The following is a 19,961-nucleotide window of genomic DNA, read 5'->3' on the forward strand; positions in this document are numbered from 1 at the left end:
AAGGTCCACATTTTTGTAGGAATTAAAATGGGACTTCTAGTAGTTCTTTTCAAGCTGGTCTCAGTCACAATTCTTTTTAGGGTTCCTCTGATTCTGTTTCATTGTCCATTACCATGTGATACTGCATAGAAATGCCACTCAGTTCTCAAGAGGACATTCGTTTCGTGATTACATAAATTAACAAAGTTCTTTCCATTTTTATAGTGTATTTGAGTAAAGTATTTCAGTATGCTACATACTGTGTCACAAGAACTATAGTACTACTCTGTGAGTTCTTTTTCTTAAAACTACACTCCAGCAAGAAATGAAAAACGCTCAGCTACGTAGATAATGTTTTTGCATGTGTTTAGGCAAGTTACATAAGTTAATGTACAGAGAGTATGTTTGTATGCATTGAAAATTTGTGTGTAGATTATCAGTATAGTCTATAAATTAACTACTTAAGCTGTAAATCAAGTATGAACTACTCATTCATGACCAAATATTTTTAAGTTATCAAATTTAAAAAAAATATTTTTATACTTACAATATGTTTTTCAGCACAATATACGTAATTTAAGAAAGTGCAATGAAGTTTTCACACTTTTTATTTCTGTTGAAGTAGAGTGTGAATTAACTAGCAAAATTACTCAATTTCAAAGACCTGTACCTTTTTTACAAACGAAATACACAAAACATTTCCATCCCCTTCTGGTTTACAGGGGGTTTAAAGATGCCATTTTTCCGATTTTTGAGGTGCTATAATCCATAAATGGTAAACAAACATATGGCAACAGTTACATATTCTTATTAGCCTGGTTCCAGTGATTAGTTTTTGACATATTTCATTTTGTGTTTCTGTCCCCAACGCGAGTTATTCCCCATTGAAATGAGTAAAACTTTTATATTTGACCTTGAACTTGAACCTGTTGTCATTATTTTAATTATTAAGTTACAGCCACATAACTCAGCATATAAGACTATCATCTTATGCACTTTAACATCAAAGCGTAAAATTAACTGCCATAAATGTAATTCAAATAGATTTTGGCCAAAATGCAAAGGTCTAAAAGTTCCATTTTTGACTGTGAAAACCACTTTTGATGACCTCTAAAAAATCAAAAGTCCAATTTAGCGAAAAAATAAAAGTGGTTTTAAACATCCTTCATATGCAGCTTTTAGAGATATGAGTTTCAAAAAAATTAAAAATGATCGAGCGCACCCATCTGTTCAACTTGTATGGATTGACCCAAGACATAAATAGTATCTTTCAAATGTATAAAAAATTTCGCAACTCTATTGTTCATCGCCAAAATCGCCAAGCAACCATACTACCATAACCCAGCTGTTAGAGTGAGAAGTGAACTCCGATTAATTAACTAACAAATCGGTCTAATGAATTTTTTTAAAAAATCCTGTGGGACATTCAATAATCTTTGTCAGAAAAAAAAAAGAAGAAAAAGTCTTACATTTCGTTTGGTAAAAAACGAATCAAAAGTTTCTTGGAATTCAAAACGATTCGCAGAAACATTGAATTACATTTATGTTTGTTTTACAACTTAAGATTAATCCTCCACTGGATTGCTCCGTCGTAACGCGCCAGGCAACCAAGCTACCGGAACCCAGCCCTTTTGTGAGTGACGCGTAACTTTTTTTTTTGCAATAAAAAATGTTATGCCAAACAAACAAAAAAAAAAAGAAGAACAAATCACATAAACAGTCGCTTTCGAATGTAAATAATCCAGCAAATCTATTGTTTATCACCAAACTTGCCCTTACCGTAACCCAGCCAATTAGCCAGAGAAGGGAACTCCGATTGATTCTCAATCTGATCAAAGATAAAAAAATCTTTCGATCAAACCAAACCTGCCCTCTCCCTGGTCTGATGTTAAATAATCATTTTCTTTTACCAAAATGCATAAAAAACCTTTAAAAACCTAAAAACAATCCTTTGCAATTTAAAATGTCTTGCCAAATAAACAAAAAGGACAATAACTTACATTAAGAGTAGTTCAAATTGTAAAATAATCCCATATCTCTATTGTTTAGCGCCAAACTTGTCAAGCGACAGTAACCCACCTGTTAGCGAGCAAAACAAACTCCGGTCAATAAGCGATCCAATCTTTGTAACCAAAATATTTAAACGAAAATTTCCCAGCAGAGAAATAACGTAATTAAAAACATGGTACATCTAGGGAAAAAAGAAAATCCCGTACCCGTATGAAAAAGAACTTTTCTCTAGAAAAGCTATCATTTGTGAAAAGGGGAAACATACCCCCTCTAGAATAAAAAAAAAGCACCTCCTCCCCTTCTAATGTCAAATCACGCTTTGAAAACTTCAATACAATCCTTTGAAAAATTTAAAATACTTTTCCAACCAAAAAAAAAAAAAAATAGATCAAAAGTACATTTACAGTAGCTTTCAAATGTAAAATAATTGTGCAACTCTATTGTTCATCGCCAAATTCGTCAAGCAACTTTCAAATTTAAAAGAAAATCAATAAACATATGCACAATGAATTTAACCTAAAGTTAAAACAGTAAAACATTCTTAAGCACAAATGACAACTTTCCCCAAAATGTTTAAAAAAAGTATTTGAAATAGGGTCGTTTTGAAAATTTTAAAAGTATTTTTTTCTGAAAGAGCATGTTTAAAAACATAGAACCTGACCATTTTTTAAATAATTTCTTTTAGTTTAATATTTTTAAAAAATTACTTAAATTTGTGCTCATTCATCGTTTAACGCTTCTGCTGATGACATCACAAATGATGAAATGCCATTCAGTGTTGCCATTCACAGTCCAAAATAGTTAATTCACATCTTTACTCACGTGTATTGGCAACGATATGGTTGATAGCAAGCGTAGAGTGCAATTGGGTCATTTTCCCTAAACAGCGCAATTTGGACAGGGCAAGGAATGGCATTCACTGTGCCAGGGGAATGACACTTAGAGGAAATAATGCGTTTTACTGACGATATTATAATTTATGTGGGAAAAAGAAACACTACTTTTATGAAATTGAAAAAGATCCAGTGTCGTGGTGTCCAAAAAGTAGTTACTGTGGTTATTTGTTTCCCTTACATTTTACAGGGGAATGACAAAAATTAAAGTTAACTTATATATTGTCATAACTGCAAACAACAAATACCAATGTCACTTAAAGTAAGGGGGGGGGAACTCTATACAAACAAGAGTCAATCATTCATTGAGCGATTATTACAAAATTGAATGAATTATCAAAGACAGGGTAAATACACTCATTAAAAATACTTAGCAAGATTTAACTTGATATCACCCGAATATACTCGATAACGTATATTTATTCAAAAAGAACTAATTAAGATTATTTCTATGATGAGACCAGAATTCAAAGATTAAATTTTGAGTTAATACAATTATTACCAGGTGTGAGAAAATTTCATTCCATTCCTTGACAGGGGAATGACAAAAAAAATCAAAGGACATTTTTTACTATTTTTTTTTTAAATAATGCAAACCTTGAAGAATTTTTTTTTTTCTATTTTACAACATTGCATAACACTTCTTAAGAGGTTAAACAACATTTTCTGTACAAATATGCATGGCTTCCTGAATCTTTAGAGCTGATTTTGCTTTAAGGTGGAGGTAGGGACACACAGGGGAATGACATTTATCATGTCAAAAAATTATTTAAATGTATAATAATAATAGAGTGTTTGTTTTAACTTATTTTACAAACATAAAAACATGTTGTTAAAGCATTCTAGCGTCAGTTTTATTTCTATACTAGTTAGTTTGTTATTTTTGGAGCAAGGACAAGAATTTAGCAGTTTAGAGAAAATGACCCAATTGTAATTCGCTTCTTGATTATCATAGCGTGAGAATGCGGTAGAAAGATGCGCCATAGTGCATCGTTTGTGACGTCATAAAGACCATGCCTTATTTGAAGAATCAGACATTTTAAAAAATTAATTAAAAAATAACTGTTGGGAAAATGAAAGTATTTTCTGGGTCCATGTTATTTTTTCTGCTCATTCTATCAATTTCAGTGACAAAAAGTACTACGTTTGATTGAAGGAAACAACCCCATTGTCTGGAAAATGGACCTAGTGCTATAGCTTTTTCTAGAAAGAAAAGCCTTGAAAATTGTTTCAATTAGAATAGCTTATATCTTCAGTTCTAATTAATTGAGAGAAATGGAACAAACATCATCTTGTTTGGAAATGAATACCCCTTCCAACGATGTATAATGTTAGAGGTTGGGAGGATTTTTTACCCCCAAATTAGGAGAAATATGTGAAATTTTAGGTTAATTAGTTAATTATGAAAGAACTAATTTGAAGTTTAGAATTTGGGCTTCGAGATGCAGACCCACGGAGTACATTCAAATTCTGTGCCAAGTTTCTGGGCTGTAGGTGCTATGGGGTCTCCTGGCCGATCGGGTACAAAAAGAAAGAAACACGGTCTACTTTATGATTATTTTAGTTCTTATTTTCACGACTCCTTAATTTTTTCTGTAAAACTAGCTGCGTCGACCGGCTTTGAATGGTATACCTCGAAAATAAAAGTTATGTCAAGTGACACGTTTCAACAATCAGGCTTAAACAAAAAAAAAAAAAAAAAAAACAGTAAAATTTTGAGGTAGATTGCGGAAAAATAATCAAAAAGGAAACATTTTAAATCCCCGATTACAGGAAAAGCCTCAAAACAAAAACCAGAATTGTATTATTCATATTCGAAACAAAACTGGCAACACATCTTTGTTTTCAATGTTTTTTAAAGTATAGTTACTGAAAGTTGAAATGAAACACTGAATAATAATTTGAATGGAGGAAAGCCCTCAAAAAATAAAGATTTTATGTCAAAATCTAAGTATCATAATTCGCAACTCTAATAAACTATAGGGGGCGCTGCAGTCACTGTCTAATGGCGGATGAAAAAGGTAAAACAAACACACGCCGTAACTTATAACTTGCTTTGACACTTAGTGTATGACAGTAATTTTTCCTTTTGTTTGTAGGAAGCTTCCTTTTCTATTCTTCCGAAATTACATTACACCATCAATTGTCCGAAGTCTGTAATTTACCCCAAAGAAAACACATGGAATGGAATGTTTTACCTTTTTCTTTAGTATTATTAATCACTGCAAGGTAGCATATTCGAGCTCTGGAGTTGCGAATTAAGTTTTTACTTAATAATCTCCGCTAATTTTTATCAGAGGATTATGTTAAATAGCCAAACATAAAGACTGGAAAATTACAAAACTATTGATACCTGGTTCGATGGTCAATTCACTGCCGTTTGGGAGAAATTACTTGGACATAGATACATAAGCTCAGTTTTTAATTATATAAGATAATCATGTCCTTAAAGTAATTTTAAAATTCCTAAGTGACAAGCTGGCATCCAGGATTTTATAAAAAGAGGTGGGGTGGGGGGAGTTACGTTTTTTTAATATCCATACCCCCTTTGCTAAGCAATTTGTAAAGTAAAGTATTTATCTTTAATGGCTGCACTGAAAGGCATAGTAGAGAGTGGGTGGTTCAAACCCTCCACAACACCTTAATTTTATATTGTTGATCTTAGTATACCATTTATATACCTGTTAGGACTGCTCCCACAATGAAAATTCTGGCTGTGCTAGTGACAGAAATATTCTACCATTTTGCAGCTTCTCTTTAACTAAACTTTGTTCTTTACTATGTGGCATATTTCAATGAGTGTTAAATAATTGTCCATAAATTCATTTATAACATAGCTGTGCATCATGTTTTACATTCTGAAATTATGCTTAATAAACTAAACAAGAAAGAGTTTATTGTAGATGCAAATTACATTAGCAAACAAAATCACTATGCATTGCGAAAATACATAGGCAGCTAGTGCACGCAACAAAAGGGGGGGGGGGGTCAAAGGAAGAGCGGAGGGGGGGAGCAGGTTAGGTGGTCTTGAATAGCTTAAGCCTTGGTTGCTTGGGTTGAAAACAATGATCTCAATTAATAAACGACATGCGACGTGCAAAGGGGCAAAAATTCAATTTTTTTCAAATGGAGAGGAGACTTATCTGTCTTCAAACCTCTTGTGCATGCACAATTACACATAGAAAGAAGACCCAATTTCAAAAGTTTGCTTCCTTTGAGGTTAAGTTAATAAGGAATTATATTCTAGCAATGAATTCACATAAAATTAAAGTAAGCACAAAACAGAAAGTTACTGCAACCAAAAATATTATACAATCAATTGTTTACAAGCGACTATTTTTAGGCTTTGTATTAATCTGAAAATGTTTCATTTGTTTCTGCTTGCTTTCATTCTTTTTTTTTTTTCAGTTAAGTACAAAAGTTAAAGTAAAGTTCAAAAGTTTTAAAACATACTTAAAATTTTGTATCTCCGATATCTACCAACCCTTTTTACATTTTGAATATTTTTTGCAATAGTCAGAACTGCACTTAGTCGTTTTTTGGAGTTGTAGAAGTCCAATCGACTATTCGGTACTCCTCGTCCTCTGATTTGATCCCAAGCCTAAAAGTAAAAATATGAAACTATAGAAGAGATGCAGAAAGATCTTGTATCATAAACAGTGGCAAGGAAAGGGTCAATGGGTCTGGACACTCCCTGAAATGAGTAACAAAAATGAAACTTACCATTTTTTCATACATAGTTTCACTACTCCTATAATAGCAGAACATAAGACAACTCGAATTGGAGTCGAACACAATTACATACATATAAATTTCCAACTCCTCATAGACGAACTATCAAATTCGAAAACTTACCTTTTTCCTTTTATTCATACAACAAAACATATTTAGTATTTCAATTTGAAAAGTTGATGTTGTGGCAAAATAAACTTGTATACAGTGTAGTTTGTGGTAAGAAGCAACTTCAAAACCAAAGCAGGGACATTCCATGCGAAATGAGCAAATCAGCTGTGGCTGACATGTCACAGATTTCAATGAAAATTTTTATTCAGGTAAACCATACATATCTATAAGGGAATGCAAAGTATGGAAGTTTAAAAACTGTTTGTTGCTTTGTTATTGAAATTAGAAGTTGATGCTTACGCTAAGCCTAAATTTTCAGAGTCCATCACTACCAGTTTGTGACTCAATAACTCCATAAGTTATAAACGTACACTTAAAAAAAAAATATTTCCGCATTCTGTAAACAATTCTCTATTGAGAAAGAGCAAAGTAAAATTTATTCGGACCTTTTTTTTAATCTGAGATATTAACAAAGATTGAAATTTTGCCAATTTACTTCAGATTTTAAATCACTCTTCCAGCTCTTTTAATGAAAAAATAACAGTAAAAATAATTCAGATTGAAAAACTATCTATAACTAACTATCTGCTCTAATTTAGTAACTGTTTATTAATTTCTTGATGACGAAACTACTTTAAAAAATCGAAAATTTCCAAAAATTTCATTAATTCCTCTGTTTCAGATGTTTTTTTGAAGATGAGGGAATGCTCTAATGTTACTCAATTTTTTTAGGTAACATATTGAAGTGTCTTTTAGATGCTACTAAATTTTAATCATTGGTATCAGCATACTTTTGTTACTAGAGTAACTTGAACTAAGCTAAAATTTCATTAGTTACTTCTTTTTATTTTGTAAGTTTAGCAAAACTATTTCTTTCGTGTTTCATTTTCTCAAAAGCATGTTTATGAAGTACAGTCTGAAATGTACATTTTTTTAATTGAAATAAATGTTAGTTTTACTTGCTTTTGCATCATTTAGTCGTTTATCTAATTCTTTGAATTCTCGTAACTTCACATAAGGGTCAATCCATACAATTTCCATACAGTATAAACTACTCATTCATGTTCAAATATTTCTAAGTTATCAAATTAAAATAATTATTTTGAAAATTACAGTATGTTTTTTCAGTATAATGTATTACATAGGGCACAATATACGTAATTTAAGAAGGTGCTATGACGTTTTCACATTTTTTATTTCTGTTTTAGTGTGTGAATTGACTAGCAAAACTGCTTAATTTCAAAGACCTGTATCATTTTTACAAACCAAATACAAAAAACAATATGTATAACATGTATAGTACTTGAACGGAATATTCAATTGGCCAGGAAATTTTATTTTTAATTCTCTCCCCTCTTGGTTTATAGGGGTCTAAAAATGTCATTTTTCCGATTCTTGAGGGGCTGTAATCTATAGAGGGTGCAGAAACACACAGCAGCAGTTACATATTCTTTTTAGCATGGTTCCAGTGATTAGTTTTTGTTGTATTTCATTTTGTGTTTCCGTCCCCTAAGTGAGTTATCCCCCTTTGAAATGAGTAAAATTTTTACATTTGGTCTTGAACTTTAACCTGTTGCCATTATTTTAATTATTAACTTACAGCTATGTAACTCAGCATATAAGACTATCAACTTATGCACTTTAACATCAAAGTGTTAAATTAACTGTCATAAATGTAATTCAAATAGATTTCGGCCAAAATACAAAGATCCCATTTTTGACTACGAAAATCACTTTTGATGACCTCTAAAAAAATCAAAGGTCCAGTTGAGAGAAAAAATAAAAGTGGTTTTAAACATCTTTCATATGCAGCTTTTAGGAATATGAATTTCAAAAAAAAAATTAAAAATGGTCGAGCGCACCCATCCGTCGAAACTGTATGAATTGACCCATAAAACAAAAAAAAAAGCTATTTTTCTGAATTTTACTTTACCTTTGGAAATCAAAAACCAATTTTGAGTTTCTTCAAGCAAATAGTAGAAACACAGCTCTATATTCTTGTAAAATTTTGAAGTTGTCTGAATTTTCCCTCATTTGAATTTTTGTGTGTATGTGAAGGGGAAAATCATCATTTTACAAAATGTCACCAATTTTAAAACTGATTTTGAAGACAAAGGAGTTAAAATACAATTTCAAAAGTAAGGTATTTCTTTTATGATACTTAGCACATTATTTGGTATTAATTTCATCAAAGCTAATGCATTCCTTAAAGATTGAGAATAAAAAATAAAATGCTTAATTATGAGAAAATTGAAATATTTTCAGTTTTTGAAACTCGGTTAAAAGTTAACTATAATAACTTTGAAAATTTTACTGATATCGGATAAATTACCCTACTCCATAGATTGCAACAACATATAACTTTTATGTTTTCATTAAATAGTTAATAAGATACAAGCCTTCAAAAGTGCAACATTTAGCATTTATAAGAATGCTGTTCAATTTGACCAATTTTCAATCGCATGTAACTATTCAAATAAAAAATTTTAAGCAAAAATATTTTAGATATTTTTATATAGGCATAAAAGGAACCTGTATACCAAATTTCATAAAAATCTGTTACTATGCAGCCACCACTTTTTTGCGAATTTTGCTTATTTCGTATGGAATGACCCAGCAGTGTCTAAGCCTTTTTGTTAAAAAAAGGGTTACGGAAAAAATTATTTAAAAAAAAAGTTCTTTTAATTCATTAGAGGATTTTAAACAAAACCGGACTTGAGGACACCTGTGTTAGTCATATTTTAAAAAACTTGATACACTCAAACCTCATGACACTCCGGATGTCACCTCACTTCATCTAAGTTCAAAACACATGGCTTATAATTTCAATGTTAAGTGGCTGCAAACTTTAAAACTGTTTTACTGTGAAGCTTCGGCTACCATGACACTTTGAGCTGCTCAGACAAACTAGAATTTGCATTTACACTTCAAAGGTTTTCCGTAAATAAAAAAAACATCTGGAAAAGTTTGTTGTAGGAATTTCTGACAAGCGATAAGAAACTTGAAATATTATAGCCTATGTATGCTACCTAAAGAACAGCTAGGCGTGTAGACAAGCTCTGAAATTGACAGATTTTAGCATTTGACATCAGGGGCAATAGAAAGAAATGCAAAACAGGTGGCTTTGAAAACTGCATTAATGAAGTAGAAAGTAAAGAGAAAACACATAGCTACCAATAGCTGTAGTTGGTCATTGCAAGCTTCTCCTATGAGAGAAAGAGAACATTACCGAGCCTCTTATGAGATTAACAAGCAGAGGCGTGCACAGAGCTTCAGTAATGGGGATACCACTATACCAGGGATCTTGGGGGTTTAGATAACCACCAGAAAAGGGTTACAGGGTGGCAAGGAGACAAAATTAGGTGAGTAAAGGACATTGGTGGCATCTGAATTTTTTCAAAGGGGGATTTTTAAAATGGAGTCAGAGAGTACATAAAAAAAAAAACTAGAACTGAGAATCAGAAATATGAATCTAATCTTAAACATAATATTTGCTCAGGAATAGGTTCAGTGGTTTCTCTCCCAAGGATTTTTTGAAATTTTAGTCTTTTACCCTTAAAGCGGCCGTGACTTAAAATTTCTTCACCCAGCCATGTATTAAAGAGCGCAAGGGCGCCCCTATAGGGGGGCTCGAGCCCCCCCCCCCCCCACCCTTGGAAATGAGAACTTTCTTGATTTTAGTGCTTTTTTTCTTTGCAAAAATGTTTTAAAATTTCTTTTCCAACCATTAATGAATAAGTTAAAAATGTCAAATGTTAATATCTCTAATATGTACTGAAATCGCTTTTTATGGGGAAAATATTCTGCTAAACAATGGGGAAAATTTTTGAGCGCCCCCTCCCCTTAAAATTTTGCATATGGGCGCCCTTGGAAGAGTGGCCGAGACGTAATATTTCGCCATGAAAATTCTACTTCGAGAATAGCTGTGACATAAAATTCTGCCACCTGAAAACAACTCTGAAAGCGGCAAGGACGTAAAATGGGGTCGTTTTCAAAATTTTAAAAGCATTTTTTCTGAATGAGCATGACTGAAAACATAGGATCTGACCATTTTTTAAATTATTTGTTTAAGTTTAAAATTTAAAAAAATTTTTTAAATCGGTATGCTTTCATTGTTTACGCTTCTGCCGATGACATCACAAATAATGAAATACCATTCAGTGTTGCCATTCACAGAACAAAATATTTAAATTCGTATCTTTACTCACGTGTATTGGCAATGATATAGTTGATAGCAAGCGTAGAGCGCAATTTTAATTCACTTCTTGATTATCAATAACGTGGAAACGCGATAGAAAGATGCGGCAAAGTGCCTCATTTGTGACGTCATGAAAACCACGCCTTGTTCGAAAAATCAGACATTTAAAAAAAATAATTAAAAAACAACTGTTGGGAAAATGAAAGTATTTTCTGGATCCATGTTTTTTTTTTGCTTATTCTATTATTAATTTCAGTGATTAAAAGTACTACTTTTGACTGAAGGAAACAACAAAATTCTGACTGTGCTTTCCCCTTTTTCTAAGCCTCATGGATGACAGCCACCGACTAAGGAGGTGTTGCTCTTTTCATTCACTGAAGGGGTGTAAATAGTTGACAATGCGGGGTGCTGACTCTCTTTTTCAGTCAGCAATATTAGAAATTGGCAGACAATAGATTGCAATTTGAATGTTTTTATTACCACACTTATTTTTTATTCGTTATTACTTTATATATTGTTTCGAAGTTTGCTATTACTTTATATACTCATTGTTTCAGTTGTTTAATGTATCGACGTTTAACACATCTGGATTGGAAAGAAGGCTGAAAGGATTCGGGGGGTTGATTTTCATTTCCCTCTCCTGAGTTTAGCTTATGCCTCAGCTTACAGTGAACTATGAATAGAGTAACAGCACCAAATTCAATTTTCTGAACCTTTTCATACGTCTTCTCTAATGCAACTACATCTCATCTAACGTTTGGCTGCTTCTGGATCCTCTGAATTAGTTAATTCTATTTTTATTTGCTCAATTTCGAAAAAAGATCCGACGCCTAGTGATGGGATGAGGAAAGGACTGCATGGTAGCACTGCATTTATGAGCCACAGCAACATCAGTTTTACCCGCCTAAATTTCTTAATATTAAAATCCAAACTTATGACTGTCTGTTACTGGACCTTCTTCTGTTATTAGTGCCGTTACCCTATATTTTACGAAAAAATATATGCACTAATTAATGAACTAAAAAATGTTTTTTATACACGGTAATTTTTATACAAAAGTAACCTAACTTTATGCATAGATTTTCTTCATTACATTTCATTCGAACTGAAACAAAGCAGATTGCTGTCGAAATAGCTAAAATGTTTTGCATATACAATGTGCACGGGCGTAGCTAAAGGGGGGGGGGGCAAACCCCCCTCCCCAAAACGTTAGTCTCAAAAAAAAAAAGAAGAGAGAAGAGAAAGGAAAAAAAAGAAGAAAAAAATCAAAACGACTTTTTTCTGAGTAACAAAGGTCAAAAATTCACTTTGCTTCCCCCCCCCCCCAGCCATTGAAAATCTGCTCCATGTGTGACCCTGAAGCATAAAGACGCCTCCCTCTGCTGTGACAATTTTTTGATAATTGAGTGAAATTTGACACTTTGCTTTAGAAATGAGATTGATTTGTTAAATCCACGTATATGCATCCTTTCTTTCTCATAAATTCGGCAAATTGTTAAATATGTTTAATTTTATGAGCCGTACAGTGGGAATATTGCATACAGTCGAATCTGTATATTTCGAATTTCACATTAAAGAAAAAAAATTGAGATAAAGAGGTTTTGAGATACGGGGGGCTTTAAGAAACTTTTTAAAGAAATTTGAAATATGATGGTGAAAATTTGAAATCGATACTAAAGACAATATGGGCTCTTAATTAAAATTCCTCTTTATTAATTTTATTAGGTATTTATTCTATTGTTACATTATTAAGTACTTTATTGCGAGTTTAAGGAATCATTTTGACAGTAAAAGAAACTTGACTGACTGAAAGCTTTGATTTTTTCAAGAAAGTATTTTATTGCTTTTTGGTCCCTGATTTTTTTTTTTTTTTTTGGATTTATTATTTATCCTCTTGAGGTTAGCAATTGCTGCAAATCTAACTTGGCCAGTATTCAACGGTTTTCCTTTTTTCATCACTTGAAAAAATCTTATACTTTCTTTTTACTCCTATCATTTCGGTTTTCTAAGGAATCACAATTTTAAGAAAGAGAGCAACCAAAGAACAGTACTAATCCAGATTACAGAGCAAAATGGCTTTTAACTTGAATGACTATTAACCATGAACTTGAAATGTTCATCTTAAATGTCAAACCTGCGAATTTCACCCCTTTACTCTTCTTCCAAGAAAGTGCGTGAAACGACTGTCCTTTGGTTAATCTTCCTGGAAAGCCTATTCGTGGAACGCATTTCTCCCTTTTCTCCACTGTCTCCTCAGATCTTGAAGACAATTCCTCTGTTTCCGAGTTGAAGAAAATGTTTTTGTTTGCTGCTTTAAAGATCATTGGGCTTCGAATCCGAAAATGATAGTATAACCGGAAATTCGAGACAATAGAGGTTTTTGTTGGTCTGGTCTTGTGTGTGACATAGGTCAGAGCCAAAACGACCTTTGCTAACCATAGAGTATCCATTGCAATCACATTGATTTTTCAGCCAGTATTTACAGCGTATTCTTTTGGAAACATACAGTCTGTTTAAAATAGTACATTCTAAGTGAAAGTTGTTGCACAATGAAGCGAGCAAAACCGATAACAAGCTTTTTTAAACCCCCCCCCCCCCCAAAAAAAAATGAAAATGACGAAAAGGATTGCTCTAAAAAGAGAAAGTTAACGTCGGCTGAAGAAAACGAAGTACAGTCTGCAAAGCAGCATTAGTCCCATCGAACCGTTCTGAAGGTAATTTTATTTTAATTCAAAAGAAAAACTGCATAGCATTACATGAATAAAATGTTTAAAAACAAAATTAATCTAGATTATTTCTGTTAGCTTGGTTTGCATTAAAAAGTAGAAAATAAAAACAACTTCTGTTTATAATACTCGAAAATTGCTGTTGCTCTCTCAAATAGATATTTATGTAAATTCTAAAGCAGCTAATAAAATTAAAAATAAAGACTCGAATGGAGAACAGATGGTATGCATTTGAGCGAATAACACTTTCGACCGCCTATATTTCTTCCCGAACTTTTTTTTTTCAAATTTTATTAACTGCTTTAGAATTAGCATAAATGTAAATAAATAAAAAAAAACATATAAATATAACAATATGAAAAGCAATTTCATTTTTTGCGGGTTATAAGTCAAGAAGTCTTTTGTTATTTTATTTCATACTTTTAGTGCAAACCAAGTTGGTAAAAATAGTATTTATAGTCTGACCACCAATGAGATTGTAAGTCAAACATCCAGTTTACAGTCAGAAATGGAAGTATCCATTAGCTTTCAGGGATGCCAGCTTTTGTAGATGTGTGTTAGCTTCTAAATTAAGCAGTCACACTGAAATGAACGGAACACGCTCATCAGATAAGTGATTTCCACCTGATTTGGATAGACTGGTTTTGACAAGACGTTGCTGGAAAATTTCACTTTAAATTAAATGGAGGGAAAAGAAAAAAAAAGTTGAATTTCCCACAGCATTAAAAAAAATTCTTTGCTTTTGTTTTGTTTGACACAAGTATTGGAATTGGGGCACCCCATTCAAAGTATGTAAGATTCACCTCCCTCTTATTTTTTTTCATATTATATATATATATATATATATATATATATATATATATATATATATATATACATATATATATATATATATATATATATATATAAAGGGTGGTTTTTTAAGAGGTAGTCCCAGGCAATAAATATCAAAATGATCCGAAAGCAAAAAGAAAAATTTAAAACACAAATTCATTTCTTTCGCATTGAAAAGTCATCAAACACACATAGTCAGATTATTACCATGAATTGAAAACATATTACGAAGGATGGATTTCAGGCTTGAAGATAGAAACGTTAGAGCAACTTAATGATTTAGTTATAGCTGATCAAATGAACAGAAAGGCACCGTACGAGTTCAAGGAACACTTTTTAGATGAATGGTCCACCATTAATTCACCTGTTAACGTTGGATTACTGATTATTTGACAGTTAAACGTTGTTAATTGGCATGAATGTTGCTTTATTCGAAAGATGATTCTTTGCCATTTTTATTTAAATATGATTTCTGGCATATGGCCACCACGGCTGGCTCGGAGAAAGTCAAATCTGAAAAACCAATTTTCTCACTTTTTGCAGCAATAGAGGGCGTATGTCAGTAATAAGGATGTGAATGTTCTCTTCCAAGACGTCAATTGTCTGTGACTTATCGGTGTAGACCAGACTCCACATAGCCAAAAAAAAAAGTCCAGCAGTGTTAAATCGCATGATCTCGCAGGCCAATTCACGGGTCCATTACGCAAAATTATTTGTTCACCGAACGTTTCTTTCAATAAATCAATTGTGACGCGCCCTGTGTGGCATGTTGCACCGCCTTGTTGCCTATTCATGATGAAATGGCAAACCGAACTGAACACAAAACAAGTGACAGCTATCAAAATGGCACATATCAAACAGTGTTGCCAACTTAAAGTTCTATACCTCTAAAAAAGATACCCTTTATATATATATACATTATATATATATATATATATATATATATATATATATATATATATATATATATATACATATATACACAGTCCAGTCACATTAATGTGACCATCTGTCAAAAGCCAGAATAACCACCTTTCGCAGAGCGGACTGCAGCGAGACGTGCAGGAAGAGAGTCACTTAGATCCCTGAAGGTGTTCTCTGGGATGTTGAGCCATGCCGACTCTAATGCCGTGGCCAGCTTCGCTAGATTACGCGGTTGAGGATTGTGAGCATTAAGTGTAGTGAAATTAGACTGACTACACCGCTAGTAGAAGTGAACCTGCAAAACATGTCCACAGCCTGAAGTTGAAGAAGATAAAAAGCATGTGGAACATTTTTCCTCAAGGAAAATTTGTATTTATTATCTTTAGAGATTACTTAAGTTGTAGAACAACATCTTCATTAATATTTAAAAAACATTTTTAAAAATAAATAGATCAGCCGCTATGATACAATGAAACAAAGTTCAATTTACCAACATGCTGGTTCCATGGAATATAAAGCATTACCGTAACACACAAAATAGGCCTAAAGGCATTTTAGAACTCTAAAATTGACATCACGTTGTATTATGACCTGCCAGGAGTAAAGAGCACTGGCAGACATGACAAATTACTACAAAGTACTACATGACGGCTATGAGAGGCGAGAGAGCGAAAAAGATCGCTCAAAGTATTTAAAGTCTTCACATGGCTTTCAAATTAAGAATATGCAAAATACAAGATGTGTTGCCAATGCAAGAAAGTTAAAGATGTGTTGCCAATCAAAAAGTAACTCAATCTAAAAAAAAAAAAACTCTCGCGGTTATAAGATACAATGAACTGGTGACTCGGTTCACCCAAAAGTTCATTCATTTGACTGAGTTATCGCGACCAATCGCACGAATGACGTCACAACGTGATGCAATGTTTACATCAAAAAAGGATTGATTCTGCATGATGCAAAAATGTATTTTTAATGATTCTTTTTTTTTTTTTTCAAATTAGGTGATTCTTTCACTTTTTGTGAAAGTTTAAATTAAAAATCTCACGATCCATGGCACGAACAACTCGATCGAGATGGTCCCACAGATGCTTGATTGGGTTTAAGTCAGGTGAGTTTGCTGGCCAGGGGAGAACGGTAAACTCATCCTGGTGCTCTTCGAACCACGCACATACACTGGCAGCTGTATAGCACCTTGCATTGTCCTGCTGGAAGATGCCATCATCCTGAGGAAAAACAATGCGCATGAAAGGATGGACATGTTCCGCAAGGACAGATGCGCACTTGTATTGATCTATCATGCCTTCCACAATGATCAGTGAACCCAGAGAATGCCAGGAAAACATTCCCCAGACCATAATGCTCCCACTCCAGCTTGGACCGTTCCGGCAATGGTTGGAGGGTGGTTCCTTTCAGAGGTTTCACGCCTTATACGCCAAGGTTGTTGGGGAATTTGTCTTCTGTTTTTACCTTAAGTTCATTGAACTAAATAAAAGGCCTACAGAACCCCAACATTAAAAAGCCGTGCAGTTTGCCAGTAAGAAATAAAACATTTTCAAATAATTTAAATAAATAACATTTATTCAAAAAATATCACAGTTTACAATATGAAACATGTTTTGTTAAATACCAAAAAAAATTTAGACTATAAACCCCCCAATTATCACAAAAATTTCATAGTTGAATCTTTAGACAAACAAACATTTTTGAAAAACTCGAAACATATTAAAGAAATTGTAAAATGTTATCTTCCTGCGCCAAATACACATGTCTACTGCGCCGAAGAATTTTTGAACAAAGCATCAATAGCATGACAGTGTTGAGAGTTCAGCTAACAGTCCCATCATTCATCAGCCAATAGGCTCGCTTGGGTCGAGAAGAACTTCCCCTATACACAGGAACAACGACTTGAGCACACACCGGGATATGACCAGATACTTCGGGAGTTCTCGTCGGAATTACCAGGAAATTCAACCAGGAACGCCACACTGTTGTTCACCAATGATTTGCACTGAAGGAAGTCCCATTCAATCGTAGAAGCACCGGTAGGTCGATCGAGGTACAGGCCAGGTGTAAGACTTAGGCCTAGTTGCTGTCAACTACATATTTCAATCAACTACTGCATACAACTTCAGCAATGGTGACACTTTAGACCACCAAATTGAGTAATTTAAAACTTTTAAATAACATTAAACACCGAGTAAAACTTATTTGAAGCCCTGCTTGAATTCAAAAACATTACATCAACAGCGACTCAAGCACGCCGTAACTTCCATCAACGACAACCCAGCACGGTTGCCAAACCAGCAAATACCAATCCTTGATTGGTCAACAAAAATGGCAAGATGCCAATATGGGGAGTAAATACGAGTAATCAAGCACTGAAAATATTTTGAACAACCTATTTATAAGTTTCATGACCGCGATACGTCATCCAATGACACACCCTACTTTGCATTGAAGATATACATCTCAACTATTCCTGATTGAGTGATTTAACAATCTTTCTATTCGTTCTTTCGGCTCAAAGTAGCCAAAAACATCTCAACCATCGGGTGTTATGTCGTAGGATGATTCAGACTTTGCACGATCATGCCCGAATCAATTTCAGTTATCCACCGCTGGGACACGGAACGCGGAGTGGCAAAACTTAACGGAGGTAAGTTTCAAAAATACACTTAAACATTTGTAATTAAATTTTAAAAGTACTCCAAGATATAGAATAAAGGCTTATAAGCCCAACAAATGTCCATCTGTCCGATGGAGCATAAAACGCGATTCATCTGAAAACGCTACCTGTCGCCACTCAGTGGACGTCCAGCTGCTGTACTAGCGTGCAAATTCTAGCCTTCGTCGTCGATGAACAGCAGTCTGCATAGGTGCACGAATCAGGCGTCTGCTTCGGAGGGCCAGAAGCAGCAATGTTCGCTGAATAGTAGTTTGGGTGACACTTTTGGTAGCCACTTGGTTCATTTTGGTGGTCAGTTGCTCAACGGTAGCCCGTCTATCTGCCCGAATGCATCTCCGCAACCGTCGTTCGCCTCTGTCATCTATGGTCCGTGGTGCACCACATTTGCCACTTCGCCGATTTTGAACAGTCCCATTTTGCCATGCATGGTACACTTTTACCACGGCGGCACGCAAACAGTTCACAAACTCGGCCGTTTCGGAAATGCTTCCTCCCTTAGCCCGAAAGTCAATGATCATACCCTTTTGGACGTCCGATAAATCGCTTCGTTTCTGCATTACGCCAACGATTGAAATGTTTTCTGAAGCCCTCACACACCCTTTATATACGCTCAATTGCACTGTGCTGCCACCTGCCTTCTGTGATTGGTTATTTAACTCTGAGGTGGAAAGTATGTGGTGGTCACATTAATGTGACTGGACTGTGTGTGTGTGTGTATATATATATATATATATATATATATATATATATATATATATATATATATATATATATATATATATACACATATATATATATATATATAAGTACCCCCCCCCCCCCCCAAAAGTCGGGTCTAGCTACGCTAACAATGTGATGATCATTACGGATGAAATTTCAAAATAAAATGGCTAATCATTTATTTAACGATTCTGGTAAATGAATAGAAAATTATTCCACAATATTTCATGTTCTAAAACAATTAAAATCTCTTCTGTAAACTCCAGCTACAGAACTGTAGCTGATTGGTATGTTTTTATCATTCAACAGTTATTTCAATAAAGTGGGTTGAAATATTTGGGGCCAGAAAAGAAAATGATTCCTCCGGGGAAATCTTTTGTTTCACTGAAAAATATTTAGTAGGGGGCAAGTGGGGGCTCAAGCTCCACCTTGGAAATTAGACCTTCCTTGCTTTCAGTACTTTTTCTTTGCAAAAATGTAAAAACATTTTTTCTCCAGCCATTAATAAATATTTTATTAAAAATCACACTTTAATAACTCTAATCTGTACTGAAATCGGACTTCAAATTCCATCATCTTTTCCTTTAATAATGTACTGATTAGTTAGATAATCCTTAAAGTGTTCTTGACATTGGTGCCAAAACTCATATGGATTTCAGTCGAGAAACAAATGTTGCTAGGTACGGTACTTTCTGATCATTTGGTTAGGAAAACCTAAAGCACCGATATCCGGTCACATGGTTCAACTACGACGACAGAACACACGTTTTGCGTGAACCTTCCAGTACTTTACTTTAAAATATATCTCGGGACCTAAAATCGTTGCTTTTAAGAAATGAAGGCTTCACTCTCTCTCTCTACGTTTTATCTATTCTCAATTGACATATCACAGTAAGAAATTTCATTACAAAAAGCAGAGCAGGTTTTCTTATTGTACTTTGGCAACGGGTTAAATATTTATTTCAGTTCTCGCTCAACAATAGATTAAAATAAATATTAATCATTCGGGAGATATAACCATCCAATTTTTAAATTAATTAATTAATCAACAAAAACGTTTCTGATTCGATCCATCGTGCTTCAAAACCATGCTTGCCACAACTTAATTACTCACAAAAAATTTGATTAAAATCGGTCCAGTCGTTTAA

The 19,961-nt window shown here is 33.7% G+C and overlaps 1 protein-coding gene across 1 annotated transcript in view; it reads right to left on the reverse strand.

The window, feature by feature from the left end:
• Positions 1-19,961, reverse strand: part of LOC129229266 (uncharacterized) — a 163,244-nt gene that overhangs the window by 103,792 nt on the left and 39,491 nt on the right. Inside the window, exon 9 of the mRNA XM_054863575.1 lies at positions 6,336-6,483. Within this exon, the coding sequence (XP_054719550.1) occupies positions 6,336-6,483 (148 nt within the window). The remainder of the gene's footprint in view (positions 1-6,335; positions 6,484-19,961) is intronic.

Source organism: Uloborus diversus, chromosome 1 (genome assembly GCF_026930045.1).
Source record: "Uloborus diversus isolate 005 chromosome 1, Udiv.v.3.1, whole genome shotgun sequence".
NCBI classification, from domain to species: Eukaryota; Metazoa; Arthropoda; class Arachnida; order Araneae; family Uloboridae; genus Uloborus; species Uloborus diversus.